The sequence below is a fragment of the Arachis hypogaea genome, chromosome 15, assembly GCF_003086295.3.
Source record: "Arachis hypogaea cultivar Tifrunner chromosome 15, arahy.Tifrunner.gnm2.J5K5, whole genome shotgun sequence".
Lineage (NCBI taxonomy): Eukaryota > Viridiplantae > Streptophyta > Magnoliopsida > Fabales > Fabaceae > Arachis > Arachis hypogaea.
Window position 1 is genome coordinate 291,174 of NC_092050.1, and position 22,193 is coordinate 313,366.

Below are 22,193 nucleotides of genomic sequence, written 5' to 3' on the forward strand. Positions count from 1 at the left end.
GTGCGTCCAGGTGTCCATGTGACCCTCCTTTACTCTCTCTACTTCCCTTTCCTTCCTTCCTTCAAAGCCATTCATTCACTTCATTTCATTTATTATTTTATTTTATTTTCACATACCATACACTATACACTGTATTCATAGTTATACTTATTTTTTTAATGTCTGTATTTAATAGTCCGTTGGATATATTATAAATAGGTGGGATCATTATGGTGAAGGGGTTTGCTTTCTCCTCCTTCTTCTTTCTTCTGTTTCTGTGCTCTTTATTATTAGTTTTCTAGTTACTTACATTACATTACACCGTTTACCACACACCGCGTTTCTTCTTCTCGTGGTGGCGGTGCTCAAAACAGATTCTGCAGTTTCCAGATCCGAGGTTCAACGAACCAACCTCTTCTCTGGCCATGGCAATGGAGCAGAACAACAATACTTCTCAGCCTCATAAGGCTATGCTGTTTGCACTTGCATTCTTACTCTCTCTCAACCATGCCTCTTCTATGTACACGGTCAGAGTTTTTTTTTTTTTTAGTTTAGGCCTTAGCTAGTTAGCTTCATTTCACTTTTGTTTCTTATCTTTGATTTTTATTGTGTAGTTTTAATTTTTTTTTTCGGTGGAACAGGTAGATTCGCGTTATAATTTTCTTTTGGTTATGCTATTTTTCTTTCTCAAGATATTTATTACCGTTATATACTTTTTTTTACTGGAAGATTCTGTGATGTTATTGTTATTATTATTATTGGTTTTCAGTTGTTGATAACTGTCGGTGTAACTTGAGTTGCGCAAGAGTAAAGTTTCATTTTGGGGATTGAAGTTCAGTCACTTTTTATGTGTGTCTATTATTCTTATTTTATTTGTTATTTGTTATTTTTAGCCAATTGATGAGGCCATTAATTATGATTTTTTGGTTGTTACAAAATTGGAGCAAATCACGGCTCCTTGGTTAGCTTCTTTTTTATTTTTTATTTTTTGGACATGTATTGTTTGCCAAGTGTCTGTAATTTTTTCTAGCAAAAAAGAAAGGAGGAAATCCAAATTGAAAAATCCGGAAAAAAGAGAGAGAAAGAAACGATATAGCTAAGTATCATTTAGCTTAAGTTCTGATATTTGGACAGAAATGATAATGATAATGATAGTGGGGTAGTAGAGATGTATCTTCTTGTCTCAAGATGATTTTACAGAGACACTAGATACACGATCCTATTTGGTAAAGTAGACATAGAACTAGGCAAATTGCTTCTATGCGGAGACAAAATTTTATCTATCTCTGTTTCTCCATATTTACTTGCCAAACACGTCTATTGTACCCCTCCTTTTTTTGAGTTCCAAAAATTAGCTAAAAAGTGTCTATTGACAGAAATATTTTGAAGTTATTTTGACCTTTATCCCCTTTTCCAAATATGATTGTGCATAGCAATGGGGAATGGAGGCTCTACTGGTTTTCAGTATACACCATTAATAGTGTTTATCGACTTCTAAGCCCTATGAGTGACTTAACATGAATAAGGTGTCAAGAAGGGTGGATTGTTTGCACTTTACTCTCATGATTATTGAACAAATATTTTTCCGTTCATGATTATTTTCATCACTAGTGTGATCATCATGTCAGAGGAACATTGTTGACATTATGCTTTCACTGTGCCTAGTTTTTTCTTTGGTTTGCGTATATCATTAATAATTAGATTATCTGATTGCCTTCTAACTTGCAACCTTGCTTCATGTAGGTCTATAATCCTATAAAACCTAGGCATTCGCGTCTTCTGAAGAGTGCTGTGCAACGCGAAACAGTAAGACTTAATTGAGCAACAAATGCATTTTCAAATGATTCTAACTGGATTATGTTATTGAAACATCTGTACTTGTTCTTTTCTCTCTGAATAGCCAACATCACAACTTTCTGAACTTTGGGCACCTTTGGAAGACCATGGATGGAAACCTTTTGTTGAATCTACAAAGCCAAGTAAGAGAAATTAGAATAAATTATTTTGTTGTTTGTTGCAAGTTTGAGAACATTTGATATGTCTACTAGTTTGTTTAATCTTTTTGTGGCTGGCTTTTTTATTGATTGAAGCAGCATTACCAGAAAAATCTGAGGGATATATCCAAGTATTTCTTGATGGCGGTTTGAACCAGCAGAGGATGGGGGTGGGTATTTAAAGTTTATTAACTACATCAGAAGCATTATCGTTTGTATGCATAATATTAGTTGTGCTAAGTATTCATTTATTTTTATGTAGATATGCGATGCAGTTGCTGTTGCAAAGATACTGAATGCAACTCTTGTGATCCCATACCTTGAAGTAAATCCTGTTTGGCGAGATTCCAGGTAAGTTTCGGACACCATAATTGCAATTTGTGCAATCTTTTTAACCCTATGGATTTTGCATGACGTGTAGCATTGAGGTTGCTTATTTTTCTCTGCAGCTCCTTCTCTGATATATTTGATGTGGATCACTTCATTGATGTATTGAAGGATGATATTTCCATAGTTAAAGAGCTCCCTGATGAGTACTCCTGGAGCACAAGGGAGTACTATTCCATCGCTATTCGAGAAACCAGAATCAAGGCTGCACCCGTGCATGCATCAGCCCACTGGTATCTCGAAAATGTTTTACCTGTTCTGCAGAGGTTTGTAACCACCTTAATCTGTTACTTTAATGCTAATTGTACACCTTGAATGTTCTGTATCAATTCTTTCATGCACATGTGATGCAATCATTATGGTATTTACCTCTTCTTGAAAATGAATTGATCCTTACTTCATGTTAGAGAAGTTTTCCATTTCTTGATGCCATTATTCTATATTCTTTTTCAAATAATTTATAATTCTTTGTATTTCGTGCAGCTATGGTATTGCTGCAATCTCTCCATTTTCTCACCGTCTGAGTTATGACAACTTACCTATGGATATCCAGTACCTGCGCTGTAAAGTCAACTTTCAGGCTTTAGTCTTTGTTCCGCATATTAGAACACTCGGAGATGCCCTTATAAACCGTCTGCGATATCCTCAACAAGCTGATGGAGAAATGAGCCCCAACTACATCCGAGAAGTCACTGGTGCTGGTGCTAGTAATGCAGGCAAATTTGTTGTTCTTCACCTTCGTTTTGATAAGGTATTTCACTTTTTCATTTATTGATAATCTTAAAAATCTATACGAGATTGTAATGTGTGTCTCTATTTATTTTTTCTTTTATTTTGGTGGTACGACTATCTATTCATTATGAGAGTGCTTGAGTTGCATCCATTTGGTGGCACCTTATAATGCAAACATTGCTTATCATGGAAGAGGTAAATATTAAATTAAGAGGTAAATATGTCCAGATCATTAATTGTCTTATACACAAGTTAAAATCTAAATTAGCACACCTATGAGAATTTTGTAGTTCAGGTGCGCTTGGGTGGTTCCTTCACTATGTATCTCTTTTTTCGTTTGTTACAGTGGATTTGTTTGTAAACTTGGAAGTTTAGCTATGTAATATATATACATTTTTTTCTGGTTCTCTTTTTTCGGCAGGATATGGCAGCTCATTCAGCCTGTGATTTTGGTGGCGGAAAAGCTGAAAAGTTGGCCCTTGCAAAGTATAGACAGGTCATGTGGCAAGGAAGGGTGGTTAATTCCCAATTTACCGACGAGGAGTTGAGGGGTCAGGGCCGCTGCCCGATGACTCCAGAAGAGATTGGTTTACTACTAGCAGCTCTGGGATTCGACAACAGCACTCGCGTCTATCTTGCCTCGCACAAGGTTTTTTAATCATGTTGCTTCTTAGTTTGAAGCTTGAAAGAATTGTCTGCTGCTTCTTAGTTTGACACTTGAAAGACTTGTCTGCAAGTGATTGTCATCTTCTATAATTAGGAAGGTGATTCCATTTTCATTGATTTTAAGAAATAGTAGTGATGATTTTCCAGGTTTATGGTGGAGAAGCAAGGATTTCAACTTTGAGGCAATTGTTTCCACTGATGGAAGACAAGAAGAGCCTTACTTCACCTGAGGAGAGGACCCTGATAAAGGGAAAAGCTTCTGTATTAGCTGCACTTGATTACTATATCGGCGTGCACAGTGACATTTTCATTTCCGCTTCTCCAGGAAATATGCACAATGCAATGGTGAGTTGCACTATTTTTATGTTTACCTACATTATTTTTCAATTTTTGTTCTATCATGTGTCTTGAAGTCTCTTCAATGCTATGCCTATTTCTTCCAACCTAACTAGTATTGAATAATAATGATGGAATGATATATATACATCATGTGGGCCTAGTGAAAGTTTGAAGCGTCATATCATAATGAAGTTCCCTGTTGGCCAAGGCAAAGAATTGAAATATCTTGATTTCTTAAAAATAAACATTAGGGAAATTTCAATTATTCCATTCTCCTTAACAATTATTGAATTGGACAAACTGCTACATTACAAAATCAATGTATTTGGATACAATTCCAGATACATTTATTTGAGAATTCGGATTAACTTTTGTTCTGAAATTTAAAATTAAATGTCATCACTTGGTACTTGGTATGAATAAATAGCAATGCTGTCTATCTAAAGACAGTGGAATTGAATTGGATCGTAACTAATGATCAATATTTTGGATGATGATATAGGTTGGACATAGAACCTATTTGAACCTAAAGACCATAAGGCCAAACATGGCATTGATGGGGCAGCTTTTCCTCAATAAAACCATGGAATGGCCAGAATTTCAGCAATCAGTGATTGAAGGTCACGAAAATAGACAAGGGCAACTCAGGCTAAGAAGGCCAAAACAGTCAATATACACATACCCTGCACCAGATTGCATGTGCCAGGCTCAGTAGTAGTAGTATATATATATAATAGTTAATATTACTATAATTACCATAAATATTGTTCACGGATGAGTAGTCACTAGCCACTAGCCAGTGTATTTTTATATAGGTTTTCAGTGTCCCTATTATTTGACATTTTGTATCTGGTGAAATAAAAGCATGTCCACCCTCTCTCCTCTCTTCCTCTATCTCCTATTCATGAGTTTGTTACCATGTTCTTGGTAAGAGTGCTTGATAGCTGTATTTGTGTGAGTTATGTACTTTTGAGATGATAGCATTCATAGCAAGAGCAATATTTATATTGTTGTTTATGATTCAATAACATGATCCATATTGTTGTTGACAAATGAGTTCCCCTGAATTAGATTATTCTTCAGCAATGGTAATTTCATTCAATTAAAACTAAAAGAAGAGGTCTACAAGACTACAAGAAATATGGTCAAATTGTCAATTGTAAATTGGCATCAATCCATTAATGCGGCAGAAGGAAAATAAAGATTAGAACATGAGGCACATGAAGACAGATTGGTTTGTATCATTGCAAGAGGGGAATATGACAATGATCTCTTTCTATGCACTATGATAGCTGTAAAGTTGCTGTGTCCCCATCTTTGACTAATACAACATTCACAGATAAATTAGAGGGCCCTCCTAATTGCAATATTCGGTGAACATGAATGAATCATATAATATATTGATCACCAATATGTATGTCTTTTCATATTCTATTGAGTCATAACACCACAGAAATTAAGCACATGATAATAAAAAATGCTCTTGCTAGTTCTCACTTGATGCACTTCCGGAAATGACCGTTTGTGCAATATGTAGCGAAGAAATTGTTTATAGTTCAATGTATGATGATCGCTAAATTTGTTGAGTTTTACCCCTAAACGGAAATACTTGTTAAGCATATAAAAATTGGTGTGTTTGTTTGTTTATATTTTGAGCTTCGGTTTTGTTAGGTAGACAATAATTTTTGTGAACAATATGAAAAATAAGCTGTAAATTTGGTCCAATAGAATAAAAAAGCATTCTACCCCTAAATTATTTCATCCCTTAATTTTTCTTTTTTTTACTCTATTATTCACATTGTTTCTCTATACTTTTCTTTTGCCGTTTATATAAAGATGTTTGATTATGTGTGCTCATAAAATATGCATTAAGCAACTCCCAAGCAAGTCAATTTAATAGTAAGTGCAATTCCGTACCACATCCATGGACATGAAGATATTGAGATTTGAAAAGATTGATTGCATTCTTCCATGGTCAGTTAATTTATTTCTTTAGGCAATCTTGCCAATTCGATAAAAATAGCTCATAGTGCTCATTAGCTATTGTGAGCCATAAATTACATGAAAAGCTAGTGGTAACTAATTTGGGAGTACGTTATTTTTCAAAAGATTTTTCCTTTTTTGATTTTTTTTTCTTTTTGTAAGAACATCTAACAGATAATCCAAGGGAAGGTGATGACGACATGTACATAGGTGGTTGTGGGGTGAGTTTCAGGTTCAAAAGTTGAGTGTTTACTAACACTAACAACACTCAGCCTTAAAACAAGAAGGTGGTTAAACCTCATTGATCACAATGGATATTAGATAACTAGAAACCCCCACTTGGAAGTACAACTATAAATTTTTCTTGTCATTTCCATCCCCGCCCTTTGGAGATCCATTTCCACCATGGGAAGCAGCCATTTCCTTTGCCTCTCTAGTTGCGGAAGTCTCAATACCCTCCTCAATAGGAAGGGTCCTCTTTGATCCCTCCAATGCAACACCAAGTACTATATTCTCTTCAAGAACAGGCCTTGATGCCGGAGGAGGTTGTGTAGCCAGTTTCCTTTCCCCTTGTTGCTTTGTTGGTGTATTCGTAGGAACTCCACCGGCTTTATCGACATTGCCTGTTCCCGAGGAGGAAACTACACTCTCGGATTCAATATTAGGCTTGATGTTTTTAACAGCCTGACCCTTGGAATCTGGTTTTATCGGCTTGTTCTCACCCACTTCAGGATCAGGCTTGGGTGTCAACACAGTCTTGGCATTTCCGTTTGTGATAGAATTAGATGTAGCGACTTTGGCATCCACCTCGGAGTCATCTTGTATTCCTGATGAACCAACCTTCATTTCAAGTCTGGTTTGCACAGTTGCCTTGTTATCTTGATCTCCAGCTGCTCGTGCTGATCGGACTTTTGCTTTATCATCTGCATTGATCTTGTTAGGTGATTCAATCATTAATAATGGACGGTTAGATACAGTTCCGGCACCACTAATTGGGGAATCTGAGTATGGTATGTTGTCCAATTCAGCATCACTGTATATTTTCTGCAGGGTGCGAACTGGTGTTGCAAGACGGGCTCTGTGATGACCAATAACTCTAAGAAGATCCAACAGTATAGCTTCCTAATCACAGAAACAGAATTAAAAGTTGGAAGATCAACATTTTTTTCTTCTGGTAAATAGAAAATCAGTTAAATCCTAGAGCAATATCACGAAAATTAGACGGCACATTGTAGATAAACAAGGCATGTTATTACCTTAACACATAAATATTCTTCAAAATGTGAGGTCTTGACGAAACATGACACCAATATCTGAAAATCATGGAAAAAGAGATGTATTATATCATTGAAAAAAAATATCCTAGGCATCTGATCATAAAATGTTTACAATGTAATCTCAAACTAATCTTCTATATGAAGAAAACCAAAGTCAGAAAAATACACCAAAAACTGCAACAAATAATTTTTTGCAATAATTTTGTTTATAATTATGGTACCATGACTATAGTTAGCAATTTATTGGAAAACAGAACCACCAATTTGCAATATAATTTAAGCACTTTATACAAACCAAAAGGGCCTGATTTTCAGGATTTATATTGTCAAGGAACACCCTCCTGTGCAACCTCTGCTGCTCAACTTGAGGATTTTTCGCTAGTACTTTTCGCATATCGGCAACAATATTCTGCAGAAGAACTAATCCATTTAGCACAAGGAGACATCACAAAATCCTATGTAGCAAAATAAACCCAGTTGGATAGAAACTGCATAACTACTGCTCACATTAATCTTTTTTACATCCAAATGACTAACGGCTAAATGGGTTTTGATTCGCCAATGTGTTTTCTGAGTGAGGTTTCGCACAACATTCACTGTGAATTTGTGGTTTGGAATGTGTACAGCTTCACCATCTTCACCTCTTACAATAGTAGGTGACCACCAGCCAACATGCTGCATAAACAGAAAACATCAGTGGCCAAAAGAGCCTCAAAGATATCCCAAAACACAAACAGTATACAATATTTTGTAATTTCCTTATATATATATATATATATATATTTACCACAGTCAATACTTAAGAATGTGTAATTTGACCCACCTCAACGGTACCAGAAACTTCATATCCTTCAATCTTTGTTTGAATCCACTCATTAATCACAAAAGGACGAGTTGCATGGATCATCGCACTTGAAAGGAAATTTGTAAATATCTAAAACACACAATATTTTATGTCAATGTGCACCAAAATATAACGGAATCAAAAGATCAGAAGCACAACAGTTCCCACCTCACGACCGGCAAGAGTCAACAAAACTGTCCCAAGACCTCCAGCAGTAACCCATCTCTGTGTAGAGAAGCCTAGCAATTCCATGAACAGTGAAAAAGCTGCAATCCATACGGCCGAATAGACAGCTTTTCCTGCAAATTGGAATCCCATCTGGTAGAAACAGGAAATTTATTATATACACTAGAAATTGAGCCGCAACTAATATGTTACTAATAACCAACAAATCACCACAATCTGGCTTTTTAGTTTTTAACAATCAACGTCAACAAATTTAAGTTGCAAGCAGCCTAGTTTTCATTATCATATCATTTAAATACATGTACACAGCCAGAATGAATTCTTTTAACCAAATCGATTAACATAAAAAAGACATACTGGAATTGTGAATTGCTATCAATGTGTGAAACAAACTGAGAGAGAGCAAGGATGCTGAATGCTAAATATAATAGAACATGGTATAGCAGGGAAAACGTATTCCCCAACTACGGGAAACCAAGCTTCAACAGTCAGTATATTAAATTTATGAAGTTGACAGGTAATAATTGGAAACTAGATGATAGTTTTTAGATTTTCAAACTTCAAACAAGACTAACATGGTAGTATCCTTCACAGAACACAAAGAATACATACATTTCTCGTCTCACTTGGATCAGTGCTCTCAGATAAGAATTTCTGCATTTGCTGAATCACACTGCATATTGCACAATTAGTTTTATCAAAGCAAAACTTAGTAAACAGATTATTTTGAAAAAAAAAATCACATTGAGGAACTCAAGCTGACAACAATGATATCTTGGAAAACATACAGTTTAATAGTCCAATAGAGAAAACCCCAATGGGCATAAGCAGTTAAGCACAAGTTATTTCAACTGGAAGTGATTAGGTGCATTATTAAGTGAATAGTGATCAAATTGTTCAGCAGTGTTAATAGATCATGACAAAAGCAAGGGAATCGGCATACCTTGATAAACAATAGGCAAAGGCCAGAACAGTTGACAATGATCTTACAAAATGCAGAAGCCGTTCCTTAATAACCTGGCTAGTTTCTGTAGGTAGAACTACTGGTTCCAATGCTCTGAAATTAAATAAATATTCACTATGCAGAAAATTGATGCATATAGAAAGATATAAAGTATTCATCTTCTGATAAATTTTAATGTGCCATAACAACGAAACCTGCAAAAGAGTATTGCTCCAGTCCATAAAAGTAATGGTCGAAGGTAAGAAGTTACTATATAATGTGTTTTACTTTTCTTCCAACTATTATCACTCCTCTGCAAAATAAAGTAAGCAAATTAGACTTGCATACTAATAGCCCTGAATCAGTTAATATAAACATGAAGAATAGAATAACTGCAGTGTAACCTGGAAAAGCAATTTCCTTATCTGACATGCTAATGGACCAACACCCCATGTTGCAAAAATGATAATGGCAACTGAAGGCATCAACTTTAATATTACAGGATTACTATGTATCTGATTAATAGACCTGCAGAAAAGAAGGGGGAAAAATTGTAATTGCAGACCAACACCAAAAGGAATAAGCTAATAAAAGAGAACTCAAATACATACACTTACTAGGCTAAAAACCACAAAATTTACCTTGCCAACAACGTAGCAGCCACCTTAACAACAGGTAGCTCACTTGGTTGGCTTGGTACTAGAAGAGAATGGCACGTAAATGGGCGAGACTTGTAAGATAATGTATATGTTGGCCTGTTAATGTGATGAAATTGTCGAATCCCCCAGCTATCCAGTTTCATGAACTAGAATAGAAGATTATCTCAGAGAACTCTCTAATGAATAGTAAATGCCAAACAATTTCATTAATGTTGAAAAGGAATCATTTTCATCTCATCATCTTTTTTAAACATTAAATCATAGGCAAATCCATGTAGACAAGAAGCATATTTTCCCTTGACAATGAGGAGAAATTCTTACTTACTCCATGGAGAAAATCTTTTTTTCCTCCACACCATTCATCTACCTTTTATTCTTATTTCTCTTGTTTTTTTTCTCTCTCTTACTTTTCAAATTTAATGAATAAGATCACACCATAGATTAAGAATTTATTAGTCATGGAATATATAAGAATGTCTCAAAAATGAGTCATTTCCTTAAGTCCAAAACATATCCATTAAATTTTATGTAACACAGATTCCACTGGTATTGAACCAGAAATTATTTTCCAAGAGAAAGAAATGATACAAGATAATAAATAAAGTAAAATCAAAAGTAAATAGTACTATTAAATCCGTGATCACATGTTAAACAAAACGGTACAGTATGTATGTCATAGTAAATTTTCATAACAATGCTATGCAAAAAATTTTCACATCAATTACACATTATCAGCAAGTTAAAACAATAAATATTTTAAGAGCATACCGAAAGAAGATATGATGGGCCTGTATTCAGTAAATGTAGCTTGCTTCTTCCCACAACCGACTGTACACCGTAAAGTGGTATCAATGTGAGAGCAGAGGCAAAAACAATTAAGTGTACACAACAACCAAAAAGAAACGTAAGAGAATTCTTGTACCGGATGTTTATGGCGGCCTGGTTTCCTGCAAAGTCCCAGTCCATGGGTCAGCTGCAGAGAACCGGGAAGGGCCATTCTTGTATCAAAATGGATAGCCAAGAAGGCCTCACTAGTAACCAAAGATCAATGAAATTCAACTTCTATAGTATTGCTGACTTTGACACAATTCGATACTGTCTCAAAACAGATAAAGTGGCGACTATGACAATCTGCTACTCAGCTTCCTGTAGTTAAACTGATATTAGTTGTGTGAGCAATGAAATATTAAGGATATTATATCAAATATTTAAATTTTCTGTGCATCAAATCCACCAGTAGATTTATAGAATGACTAAAACCAGCTCTTGAAGGGAAACATCATAAAACCCATACAAGAAACCTACATCTCCTATTCCCTCTAAAATCTATTAGAGATTGAAGTGCAAAATTATTGGCCACAAATCAACCAATTCACTTACTCTTCAAATTCCTTTTCACTGCTTCCTTAGCATCACCATCTAACTAGGCAAAATAGAGCCAAAATCCTAGCAGCTAAACATTTAAATAGCACTGCTTTCTTAACCACCAAATGCAACAGTTTCATATACCCAATATATATGTGTCGGAAAAAGACAAATCCCCCTGTGTAAATCTATGTCAACAACAGCAGCATGAGAATCAAAAGTCAAAACCACCAAATTAGGGGATAAAACTATATACATGAAATTGCGAGCGTGCAATCAAACTTAAAAATTAAGTTGGGGATATTGAGATACATGTCAAAAATATTCAAAATTTGGAAAGATTGGATTATGGGCAACCTTTTGATGAAGAAGGAGAAGAAGCAGCAGAAGCACCTAGGTCAGGTGACAAGGTTTATTCCGCTAAAAACTCGAAAAAGTGAGAATCTTTAAAACGATTTTGGTGTGGCTTCTTCTTCTTGTTCAGCTTCTACGAGGCGCAACGCAAGCGAAAGAAGTTTTTTCATTTCTTCTTTGTTTTTGTCATCGGTGATTTTGGGTGGACCCGACCGAAAGTCTTCGTTTGTGTGCCAGAAGAATTGTTGCTTCTAGCCACCATTTCTGTTCCACGTGTCCTTCTCCAACAAGCACTCCTTCCCCACCAATGATTTTATCGTCTCTTTTTTGTTTGTTTTTGGATAAGTTTTTAGTTTACTATTTTCAGGAGTTTATGAAAATATTTACAGATCACTTTTTAAAAAAAAAAGTATTTTTCGGAAAATTTGATAAAATAATTAAATTTATAATTTTTATTTCATGTAAATTTTATTATTTTAATTTAAAAATAATGTTATTTTATTTTTTATTTTAGAAATTTTATTATTTTAAAATAAAAATAATGTTATTTATATGTGTATATAATATTTTATAAAAGTAATTTACAAATTACTATTTTTAATTGGTGGAAACTCAGGTGCAGTCGACTTTACGTGAAGTTGATAGTTGAGAACCATTAGATCAAAATTTAGTCAAATAAATCAAACCATCTCATGTCTCTCAGCTATAACTTCACATGAAATCGACTCCACCTTTTTAATTATGAATTGTTAATATAAAATAAAATAAACCAATATTTAATAAATTGTGCATACAACTTTTTTCGTAATAAAATGTAGGAGGTTGTCACAAATTTCTCGGGAGTGGAGATTTCTGTCCAACAGAAGAACGTGCAGTGTCGATGGCGGAAGAGGAGGCCAAGGTAAAGAACGAAGCTTTGCAAATAATTTCAAGTTTCGAGAACCTTCCACGGCTCGTCGTCTTCGATCTCGATTACACGCTTTGGCCCTTCTACTGGTTAGTACCTTTCGTTTTGTAATTCCTTTCCACAAACGCTTTCCCTTAAACTTCTCTACTTTCTAGTTTTCACGTGCTTTGGGTCTTTTGATAATCTGCAAAGTCTTTTTTTTTTTTTCTTTTCTGCATGTGCTGGTGTCAATTGAAACCGGTAGTGTGAACTGTGAACAAAGCTTGAGACCCTCTGTTTTTCGTTTTATATTATATATATGATATGATATTGATATGAGGAAGTTGGTGTTTAGTTTGGGGAATTGTTATTAGCTTACTTTAGCTATGATTGTTTTGATGCATTAAAATAGGTCATTTTCTGATTCTGAGAGGAAAAAGAGTTTAATTTTGATATGGTTAAAAGGAAAAAGGTACAATGAAATCTTTTCTTTTGGAGGACTATTAAGCAGCGGTTGCTAAAGTAGTTACTTTTGCTGATCTGATAATAAAATATTGGATTTCTCTGCTGAATGCTTTGCAAAGGGACAAGGGATGAGCAAAATGAAATAATTAGATAGAACTGTTACATCTGATGAATCTTTCTATTGATATTGGTGATGTTTACAAGTGCGTATTACTTATCCTTTCCTCTATCTTAGTCTTATTTTTCGTGCTCTTGAAGCCATGGTTTTGGAAAAAGCTACAAAGAGAGTAGGTTTTATGAAAATTATCTTTGGTTCTTTTTCAAATAGAAAACTAAACATGCTACTAATCTGTATTGTTAATTGAATATAACTTCCTCTGCCTCATGAGCTGGTTCTGTCGGTTATGACTGGTTTTGATTGGATGGTTTTTAATCTTTCTGATGGAAATGCTAACTTTCGTTAATCACACTAACATTTTTATATCACCTAAATTTGTTATTTGCTTGATGGGTTGCGTTAGAAGATCTCTAATTTGTTGATAGTGTTTTGTTGCTCATTTGTTGTCTTGATAGTTTTGTTTCGTGTATCTTAAATGAGTAACATTATCAAAATGTATTAACAATTGGAACCATTGAATATCAAAGATAGACATTTCTTGGGTTATATAGTTTTCCCTTTTCTTTTTGGGTCCGTCGTAGCTATTGACTTGTTAATATATGCCCTTCTGGTATTTTGGCAGTGAGTGCTACTATGAAGATGACATGCCATATCTGTTTCCACAAGCTAGAGGCATACTATATGCACTTAAGGAAAAGGGAATCGATATGGCAATTGCTTCTAGATCTCCAACTGCAAAGATAGCAAAAACATTTCTTAATAGGTTGGGCATCCACTCTATGTTTGTGGCACAGGTTCGCGACTATTAAGCTGCTCTTTGTCCCATCTTTTACCTTTATGTGGATCCTAGATCCCTTCCTATCTCTGGCTGTGTTTGAAGATCGTCTAAGGACACAAAATACAGAGAAATTGTAAGATATAAGATTGTTTTGAGAAGAAAACAGCTATAGAGACAAGCAAAATATCTCTGTCCCAAGACAGATTTTCTCTGTGTTTTCTATCCACTAAAAATATATGGATATTGGAGACAGGGTTTTTCCATCTCTATCATCTTAATGTCTCTATTTTCTGTCTTATGACCGTTACGATTTGTTGTATATCTATTATTTATTTTTTAATATAGTATTTCATGTGTTTAGTTTTAGATGGTTGAGACTCTGATTTTTGCAGGAAATTTTTTCCAGTTGGACTCATAAAACAGACCATTTCCAGAGAATCCACAGGAAAACTGGGATTCCATACAGTTCAATGCTATTCTTTGATGACGAGGATAGGAACATTGTAGGGGTAAAGTTGTCGTTCATCCTATTTTCTGTGTTTCTGTTAACTTGTTTCTAGAATCGTTTATATATTTATTTAGAACTCCAGGAACTTGATATGCATGAAATATTTGTGATCAATATGTTGTACAAGCAGGTGTCCAAAATGGGTGTGACAAGCATTCTGGTTGACAATGGAGTAAACCTTGCAGCTTTAAGGAAAGGATTATCAGAGTTTTCTCAGAACTCAGGCTCATCAAGCAGTAGCTAGCATACTGTCTTTATAAGTTAACATTAGAGCATAAGGGATGGTTTTCAATGGAAAAAGCAAGGTTCAATTTATTGGACCAGTATGTAAACATCCAACACCACTTATTATTGAACATAATTTGATTCATGGAATATTTATCAATACATTTGTTACATTTGAATGTGGCCCATTTTGTCAACACCTCTCAGTTCTCAATGTAAGAATATACTATATTAACAAATATTACCAAGGTTTAGACATGCTTTCGAGCTCTTTAAGCACTAATAAAGATTCTTGCAGATCATGCACTAAAATGATCTTCATATAATCATATCAACATCAACATTCTAACTTGCATGAGTCAAATACTATTCTTTAATTTGTCAATCATGTTTGGCTAGGTCTACTAATATAAGATTGTAAAACTTTAATTTACCAAAATTCATATGATTTGTTGAACAAGTTACTGTTGTTTATTTGTTTAAATTAAAAAGTAGAATATTTAGTGTTTAATGAAATGGGTTTTCTTAAGTTTTGAAATTACATTAAAAGAAAATATTAAGAGACGTTTACTTGAAATCAAAATCAAAACTTGTAAATTAAATGTTCTATTTAGAAATAGAATACCTGTAACTTCAGATGGGATATGTACATTGCAGAGATGCTTTTAAATCTGTAGAAGGCTATTCATAAGAACATAAATTATAAGAACAAAATTATGTACATAAAAGGTATAAAAAAAAGGATTTCTTATGAAAAGAATTTGTGAAAGAATTGTATTGACAAGCAACACATATGGATACAGAAAACTTTCCATATACAATATACAATCTAAACAAACTTTCAACCTTCAAACAGCATCATTGCAATTTTACCTATAGCAACTAGCTATTCAGATCCTTAGATATTAGAAATTATTTCAGGTTCCTTTATCCCTGTTGGATGGTGCAACTTCATGTTCTCTTTTACCAGAAGTGCATCATCTCCCTTTCTATCATTCTCAAAAGACTGCACTATGCTTCTCAACATTTCTATTAGTTTTGTATCTTTAATAAGGGTGCACTCATCACACAATTTACCACTCAATCCAAGAACAAATGCCAACAAAATTTCCTTCTCTGATGACAAAATTGTAGAATTTTCTTGCAAGTTTCTATTCTCCAATGCAAGCTGTTCTGTTTGGCTGCAATTTTCCTCCTGCAATTCCAGTTTCTGTTCTATGCAACGAATATATCCCTGGAGTTCTGCTATCATCAACTTCTTCTCTTCAACTTCCAGCGCAGCTAGAACCTCTGCTGCCGTGATCCTTGCGCAAGCTTCTCTGAGCAGCTTAATTTCGGCTTGTTCTTTGGCAAGATGGAGAGAAAAAGATGTGGACCAGCTACTGCACTCGTCTTCCATAGGATTCTCTTGCTCAAGCTCTTTGCCTTGAGCCATCAAAGCAACCTCTTCCCTGGGAATAGAAAAAGATGTAAACGTGCTACTGAACTCCTCATCCATAGGAATCTCTCTCTCAAGCTCTTTGGCTTGAGCCATCAAAGCAACCTCTTCATGGGCAAGCTGCAAAGAAAAACGTGTCAATGAGCTACTGCACTCATCTTCTATAGGATTCTCCTTCTCAAATGCTTTGTCTTCCATGGGATTCTCTTCCTCGAGCTCTTTGGCTTGAGCCATCAAAGCAACCTCTTCACTCGCAAGCTGCGAAGAAAAAGATTGTTCCTCAAGCTCTTTGGCTTCAGCCATCAAAGCAACCTTATTTTGTACATCCTCAAAATTCGAGCCCTCCTCTTCTATGCTATCTGCTTTCAAGCGGACAAAGTGTTCCTGCAGATACTCTATGCTTCTTGTTTTCTGTTCTACTTGAGAAGCCAAGCTATCTCTCTCTTGTTTAAGGGTTTCACTAAATTCTACTTGTGCAAGGAGCGAACTTTCGAGCTCCTTACGAATTACAAAATTTTCATCAAGATCAGTCTTCAAACGTTCAGCAAATGACTTCCACATTTGCAACTCATACTCTATTTCGGTTATTTCGCATAATGTTTGGTCCGATTCGTTTATTACCATGTCCCAAGCATCGAGTAAATCCAGCATATCCCTGTGCCTATCAATTTCACTTGGCTCTAAGTTCTGCAAATCTAAAGGGAGAGCACAAGAATCAACTTGCCTCGTTAAACATGCTGTTCTGTCACATTCTCCATTTTTCATTTCAAACTGCTTCATCAATTGATGTAACTTGTCTTCTCCACTCTGGTTTACTACTTCCATTTCATGGCCCTCTCTGAAAGGCTTCCATTTAGCATCATAAATTCCACTTTTCAACACTATCAGCGTCACAGATAGCTCCTCATTCAGCATCATCATCTCAATACTAAAAGAATAAGAACCTTCCAATTCCATCTTGAGATCTTCAACCTCTGCAATTTTATATATCAACTGAGACCGGTAGTTTGTTATGGCCCGCGTCGAACGTTCTAGCTGAAAGTTCCATTCAGCTTGTCTAGCCTTAAACTTTGAAACACACTCTCTATGAATCTCTTCCAAAATTTTAAGCTCGGACCGCAGCTTCGACAGAGAATATTGTCCTGCTTCTTGAACTTGATCATCCTGAATTTCTCTAAGGGACGTTTGCAATCTCGGATTCTCTTGCTCTTGCTTCTTTTCATTATGGCGCTTTCTTCGAATTTCTTCAGCAGAAGCGAGGGCTTGTTTGCATATATGTAACTGATTTTGCAGATCCTCTGAGATTTTCATCCGAGACTCTAACTTGCCCTGCAAGGAAGAGATTTCGTAGAGCAATCTAGCTTTTTCCAACTCCCAACCTTTCATAGTTGAATTGAACTCTCCTTTAAGTTGTTCATGAACCCCCTGTAGATGTTTAAATCGTTCTTTCACGTCATCACTTTCTTGGCCCCCGGTTTTCTTGTTTGAAGCCTCAAGACACCATTCTAGGGTTTCAATCTCTTGTTTGAACACATTAAGCTGCAATTCTTGATTCTCCAGTTTCACATTAGCCTTCTCTAATTCCAACGCCAACTGTCTCTTCTCATCTTCCCAATTTCTACGCCGGTTGTCGAATTCGGCCCGGAGCTTCTCGTTTTCGGCGCTTAGATCTTTGATGATATACTCCTTGGAGCTCAAATCTCGCTTGAAATCCTTGATTTCGCTTTCCTTCTGAAGAATCTCAAGGTCCATTTCCTCGATTTTGAGCTTTGCTTCTCGTATTTCGTTGACTTTTTCATTGTGCGATCTCTTCAAGTTATCAAGTGAATCCGTCTTTCCTGTTAGTTCTTCAACAAGTCTTTCGATTTCAACGTTTGCTTCATCCAAATCCTTGAATGCCTTTTGATTCATTCAGCCTCTTCAATTTCTAATCGCAACAAATATTCAAAACAAATAAAAGAGGTGCAAATTATGAAACCTAAAACATAACACAATTTCAACCCTAATTTCCTATCAATTTCGTTATACGCATCAAATTGAACGATAAAATTACGTACATTTTCAAAATGTTACGTTCTTATAAGAATGCAACCATGCATTTCAATATATATTTCTATGCAACATTAAACAATACGATAATATTATCATGATGAAAACACGATTGGAATTAAAAAAATGTGAAACCCAGAAACTGACCTAAGTCGGAGGAGCAAGGACGTGTTTGGGTGTGGAATAATGAAAAATAGTGTTTTACATGAACATGCATGATTATACGCACTACTACGCTACGTACGTGCATGATAAGATAATCAAAGATTAACCAATAATAGACACTAAGATCCTGGACCAACCGTTTGCCTAAATCACAAACTCAATAGTTAGTTCATTATATCAAAATTAATCCTGTATAAAATTACGAATTGTATTAAAGTTGACTAAAAAAGAAGAATATATCAAACTCAAAGTGACGAGAAAAGAATAACAAATAATGTATACACCTAAAGTTACCAAAGTTTTTCTTATTTTGTTATGTATGTTAACATATGAAAACCAAACTCGTTCATCGACTCATCAGGGGTAGATTGTACTAAAATTGACTGAAAAAATAGCCAAAATGAAAATTTTACAATGCAAATCTCAGGGTGAAGAGGAAGCTAATAAGTCATGAGTTGCAACGGCAGTTGCGTATACCTAACATTTTTCTAAAATGAAATTATTTATGTGCAAGTTTAAAGGATTTAGCCACATCTATCATCAATTGTGGCGAGATTAATAGTTAGTTGTTTTTTTATAAAATATCTAATCATTTATGTGCATTTTTTTATATAAATTTATACTTTTTAAAAAAATAATTTTATAGATGGTATCGAAATTTCTATATTCAAAAATAATATAACGTTCGATTATTGTCATCTAAAAAAATAGCGTAAGAAAGACTAATTACTATACCTCTTTTATATAATTTTTCTAAATTACCATGCATCGTTTTAAATGATAATTGAAAAAAAAAATTGTATTAATAAAAATAATTTAGAGATATCATATATGTAATAAATTAAAGGAATGATATACTATACAAATGTAAACATGTAAATGAAGATGGAGAGAATGATGTGTTACATACGTTTTACGTGGGATAGATTCATGGTGATTGATGTACGTATATGTTGACATGGATTGTATATGGTGGAACTCAAGTGCAGTCGTGAAGTTAATATCTCAGAACTGTTAGATAATTTGATTAATTTAATTAAAATTTTATCTAACAACTTTTAGATATTAACTTCACATAAAAACGATTTCAGCTGAGTTTTCACTATTGTATATATTAGGACTCTTATTTTGTTTTATACGAGGAAGAGAAATTAGAAAAGACGAGATTTATGATGGAAATGGATGTAGAGAAACCATGTGTAGGGCATGCGGCATGTGATATGTGCATAGTCTAATAATTAGTACAATAATACACATTTATATATGTGCATGCGGCATGTGATATGAGCCATGCATGCATGCACTCACTAATTGTTAACCTAGCTAAGGGGTGTTTCATATGCATTAATAACACATAGGCGTCCTCTCTTCTTTTCTGGAAGCTACTTAACGCCTATTCTTTTCTGAGACTCACTTTTTCTCACTCCCTTTTTGGCCGTCATGAATTTGCACAATCATCGATCATCAAGGATTTTCGCCACTTCTAATTTTATCATCATCTTTAGTCTTATTATGTATGGTACAAGAGGTAGTTGCTTTCGTCAATCTCACTTCCACTTAATTATTTGTGCTTATGAAAATTGAACCGAACCCATCCGAACCGGTTCGTTTGATTGGTTTAAAGCCTAAACTAATTTGGTTCTTATACAAAACTGTCTTCTTTTAAAATCAGCGACCAACTAGAAAATTATATATTGGACACAAAAATTAACCGTACGTAAAATTAATAGTTAAATAATTAAATTATCATTTAATACGAAATTAATTGTACATAAATTTTTACACTATCAAAATTAGTTATATTTGTAGATGTTAGGGATGAGTATGAAGTAGGTATTGGATGAAGCGATTACTATTCATCATTGTCTCATATCCAAACAATTATCATAAGATATTATCCATATCTATTCCAAAATCCAATCAATCGTTGAAAATTCTATCGTATTTAGGGCGGACAGTCGGTCAGTTCAAATTGTCGTTCCTCTTCTCTAATCTATCTTTCTGTTTTACTCTATTTTTCTTTTTTATCTAGACGAACATCTCTACTCCATCTCTTGTCCCTTTTATTGGTATTGAATTGAATTAATTTTTAGTTAATAAATAAGTTGTTAATTTATTTAAGGATAAAGTATTGATTTAGTCTCTAACTCTTAATTTTATCTCTAATATTTGAATATCTTATTTTTAATTTTGTCCTAAATATTTTATTTTTTTTAATTATTCTAGTCCTTTGATCAAAATTAAAAACTTTTCTTTTAAAAATAGTTTTTTTATTGTGATTTTTTTTAGATAATGGCAACAATTATAATTGTATAAAGAGTTGAAAATTTAAGATTTTTTTAACAAAATATTTAATAACAAAATAAATTAGTAAAAATAATTAAAATTTATCTTATTTAATATTTATAATTATTTTTAAATTAATAAATATTAAATAAAATAAATTTTTAAATTTTTTTATCTCTTTAACATTACCGTTCCTCTAAAAAATTTTGGGATTTAGACAAAAGTGACTGTTTGACAAATTTTTTTCTCCTCAAATTAGTTTTGATATTCTAAACACAAATTCAAATATATATTAGTAATATTTTTTTATCTTTTAAAACTTCAAAATTATGAATAAAGCAATAAATTAATTAAACTAAAAAAATAATAATACTCAAACATTATAGCTAACTAGCTATGCTAGCTGGATAGATGTTAGTTTAGTACTGTAAGAAAAGACAACTAAAAAATAAGTAATAGCAAATAATCCAAAATAAAATAGGTGAGAGACTTTGTCGCTTTTGAATGCAACTTGCAAGCATAATAAGAGAAATGAAAGCATCATCAAGCACCAAATTCAGTGCTCCATCTTTTTGTCCTTTTAAGGATAGAAAATAAAAGAATCATCATCACTACGCCAAATGAGATCAGAAAATTTCAACATTTTCCTAAAGCAACCATGTCCATCTAAAGAAGAAAAATATTAAAGTGACTATAGCTACATTAGATATGGTAAACTGTACTATAGCATCTTACAAGAATCATCAACCACACTATATTATGACCCTTATATAAGACATTATTAATTAGTCAATAATGAAGCACTACGAAGTAATAATATTTTTAGAGGTCTGCTACACATACAAGTCTTTTTGGCTTACAAGTTTTACAAGTCTAATAAAACACACGCATTACACTTAATTAACGCATTACACACTTCCACATTCAAGAGTAAATGAAACGCACGTTATTCAACAACTTCCTATTTTCAAAACGCGCTACTCACCATGCATTATGAACGACTCTTCTTCTTCTTTCTCCATGAAAACAATTTTCTTGCCAAATTTGAAGATAATGGAACTTCAGAAATACACCCAAACGATTACAGAAATACACCTAAAGGATTACAGAAATACACCCAAACGGTTATAGAAATACACCTAAAGGATTACAGAAATACACCCAAAGGATTTAATACACCCAAAATTCGTTGAAGTACACCTTATGCATATTTTAGAACTCTTTCTCTTTCTCCTCCTCATCTTCTACTGCTTCTTCTTCTTCAAAAATGATTTCAGAGGTTGATGTCAAAAAAATAGAAATCGAGAATAACGAAGAAAGAAAACAGAGAGAAAAGCACGTAAATGAAGAAGAAGAACAGAAAGAGAAAGAAGAACGTGCAGCAAGAAGAAGAAGGAGGAGAAAGAGAAGGCAAGAAACGAAAGAAAAGAAGAAGTAGAGGAAGAGGAAGAAAAAACGTACAAAAAGAAGAAGAACGAGAAAGAGAAAGCAAGAAACGAAAGAAAAGAAGAAGAACGTGCAGCAAGAAGAAGAAGAAGGAGAAAGAGAAGGCAAGAAACGAAAGAAA

General features: G+C 34.1%; 4 protein-coding genes across 7 annotated transcripts; 2 read left to right on the forward strand and 2 right to left on the reverse strand.

The window, feature by feature from the left end:
- LOC112747330 (O-fucosyltransferase 39-like) lies at positions 1–5,150 on the forward strand. Of its 2 annotated transcripts, none has more exons than XM_025795296.3 (10): positions 1–506; positions 1,723–1,785; positions 1,880–1,958; positions 2,073–2,143; positions 2,236–2,324; positions 2,423–2,626; positions 2,844–3,111; positions 3,514–3,741; positions 3,906–4,103; positions 4,600–5,150. In XM_025795296.3, the coding sequence occupies exons 1-10, from the start codon at positions 405–407 to the stop codon at positions 4,810–4,812; spliced, it is 1,515 nt and encodes a 504-aa protein (XP_025651081.1). In that variant the 5' UTR covers positions 1–404; the 3' UTR covers positions 4,813–5,150. The 2 variants fall into 2 exon arrangements, with proteins under 2 accessions (XP_025651081.1, XP_025651080.1); XM_025795295.3 differs by having other exon boundaries at positions 17–506; positions 2,070–2,143.
- Positions 5,151–6,042: 892 nt separating this feature from the next.
- LOC112747328 (mechanosensitive ion channel protein 2, chloroplastic-like) lies at positions 6,043–12,051 on the reverse strand. 3 transcript variants are annotated; one of them, XM_025795291.3, is made up of 14 exons: positions 11,712–12,051; positions 10,912–11,135; positions 10,758–10,817; positions 9,972–10,135; positions 9,735–9,858; positions 9,546–9,643; positions 9,331–9,444; positions 9,000–9,060; positions 8,370–8,519; positions 8,181–8,291; positions 7,865–8,032; positions 7,653–7,766; positions 7,337–7,393; positions 6,043–7,202 (listed from the first exon to the last, which is right to left on the reverse strand). In XM_025795291.3, the coding sequence occupies exons 2-14, from the start codon at positions 10,984–10,986 to the stop codon at positions 6,432–6,434; spliced, it is 2,067 nt and encodes a 688-aa protein (XP_025651076.1). In that variant the 5' UTR covers positions 10,987–11,135; positions 11,712–12,051; the 3' UTR covers positions 6,043–6,431. The 3 variants fall into 3 exon arrangements, with proteins under 3 accessions (XP_025651076.1, XP_072073498.1, XP_072073499.1); XM_072217397.1 differs by having other exon boundaries at positions 9,948–10,135; positions 11,712–11,998; XM_072217398.1 differs by lacking the exon at positions 9,972–10,135 and having other exon boundaries at positions 11,712–12,017.
- A 51-nt stretch (positions 12,052–12,102) lies between these two features.
- LOC112747331 (uncharacterized) lies at positions 12,103–14,946 on the forward strand. Its single transcript, XM_025795297.3, has 4 exons — positions 12,103–12,704; positions 13,800–13,971; positions 14,348–14,464; positions 14,594–14,946. The coding sequence occupies exons 1-4, from the start codon at positions 12,589–12,591 to the stop codon at positions 14,705–14,707; spliced, it is 519 nt and encodes a 172-aa protein (XP_025651082.1). The 5' UTR covers positions 12,103–12,588; the 3' UTR covers positions 14,708–14,946.
- Positions 14,947–15,586: 640 nt separating this feature from the next.
- On the reverse strand, positions 15,587–18,037 carry LOC112746861 (uncharacterized protein At4g38062-like). The gene has a single exon (XM_025794988.1). The coding sequence runs from the start codon at positions 18,035–18,037 to the stop codon at positions 15,587–15,589; it is 2,451 nt and encodes an 816-aa protein (XP_025650773.1).
- Between the last annotated feature and the right edge of the window lie 4,156 nt (positions 18,038–22,193).

What these genes read in the sequence shown, in the direction of transcription:
- LOC112747330 (XM_025795295.3), top strand. Translation starts at nt 405, where the DNA reads ATGGCAATGGAGCAGAACAACAATACTTCTCAGCCTCATAAGGCTATG. An exon ending in TGTTGAATCTACAAAGCCAA is followed by an intron (nt 1,959 to 2,069) that starts GTAAGAGAAATT and finishes TATTGATTGAAG; the next exon opens with CAGCATTACCAGAAAAATCT. An exon ending in GTTTTACCTGTTCTGCAGAG is followed by an intron (nt 2,627 to 2,843) that starts GTTTGTAACCAC and finishes TATTTCGTGCAG; the next exon opens with CTATGGTATTGCTGCAATCT.
- LOC112747328 (XM_025795291.3), bottom strand. Translation starts at nt 10,986, where the DNA reads ATGGCCCTTCCCGGTTCTCTGCAGCTGACCCATGGACTGGGACTTTGC. An exon ending in GCCCATCATATCTTCTTTCG is followed by an intron (nt 10,136 to 10,757) that starts GTATGCTCTTAA and finishes CTTCTATTCTAG; the next exon opens with TTCATGAAACTGGATAGCTG. An exon ending in TTTGCCTATTGTTTATCAAG is followed by an intron (nt 9,061 to 9,330) that starts GTATGCCGATTC and finishes TGCAATATGCAG; the next exon opens with TGTGATTCAGCAAATGCAGA.
- LOC112747331 (XM_025795297.3), top strand. Translation starts at nt 12,589, where the DNA reads ATGGCGGAAGAGGAGGCCAAGGTAAAGAACGAAGCTTTGCAAATAATT. An exon ending in ACTCTATGTTTGTGGCACAG is followed by an intron (nt 13,972 to 14,347) that starts GTTCGCGACTAT and finishes TGATTTTTGCAG; the next exon opens with GAAATTTTTTCCAGTTGGAC. An exon ending in AGGATAGGAACATTGTAGGG is followed by an intron (nt 14,465 to 14,593) that starts GTAAAGTTGTCG and finishes TTGTACAAGCAG; the next exon opens with GTGTCCAAAATGGGTGTGAC.
- LOC112746861 (XM_025794988.1), bottom strand. Translation starts at nt 18,037, where the DNA reads ATGAATCAAAAGGCATTCAAGGATTTGGATGAAGCAAACGTTGAAATC.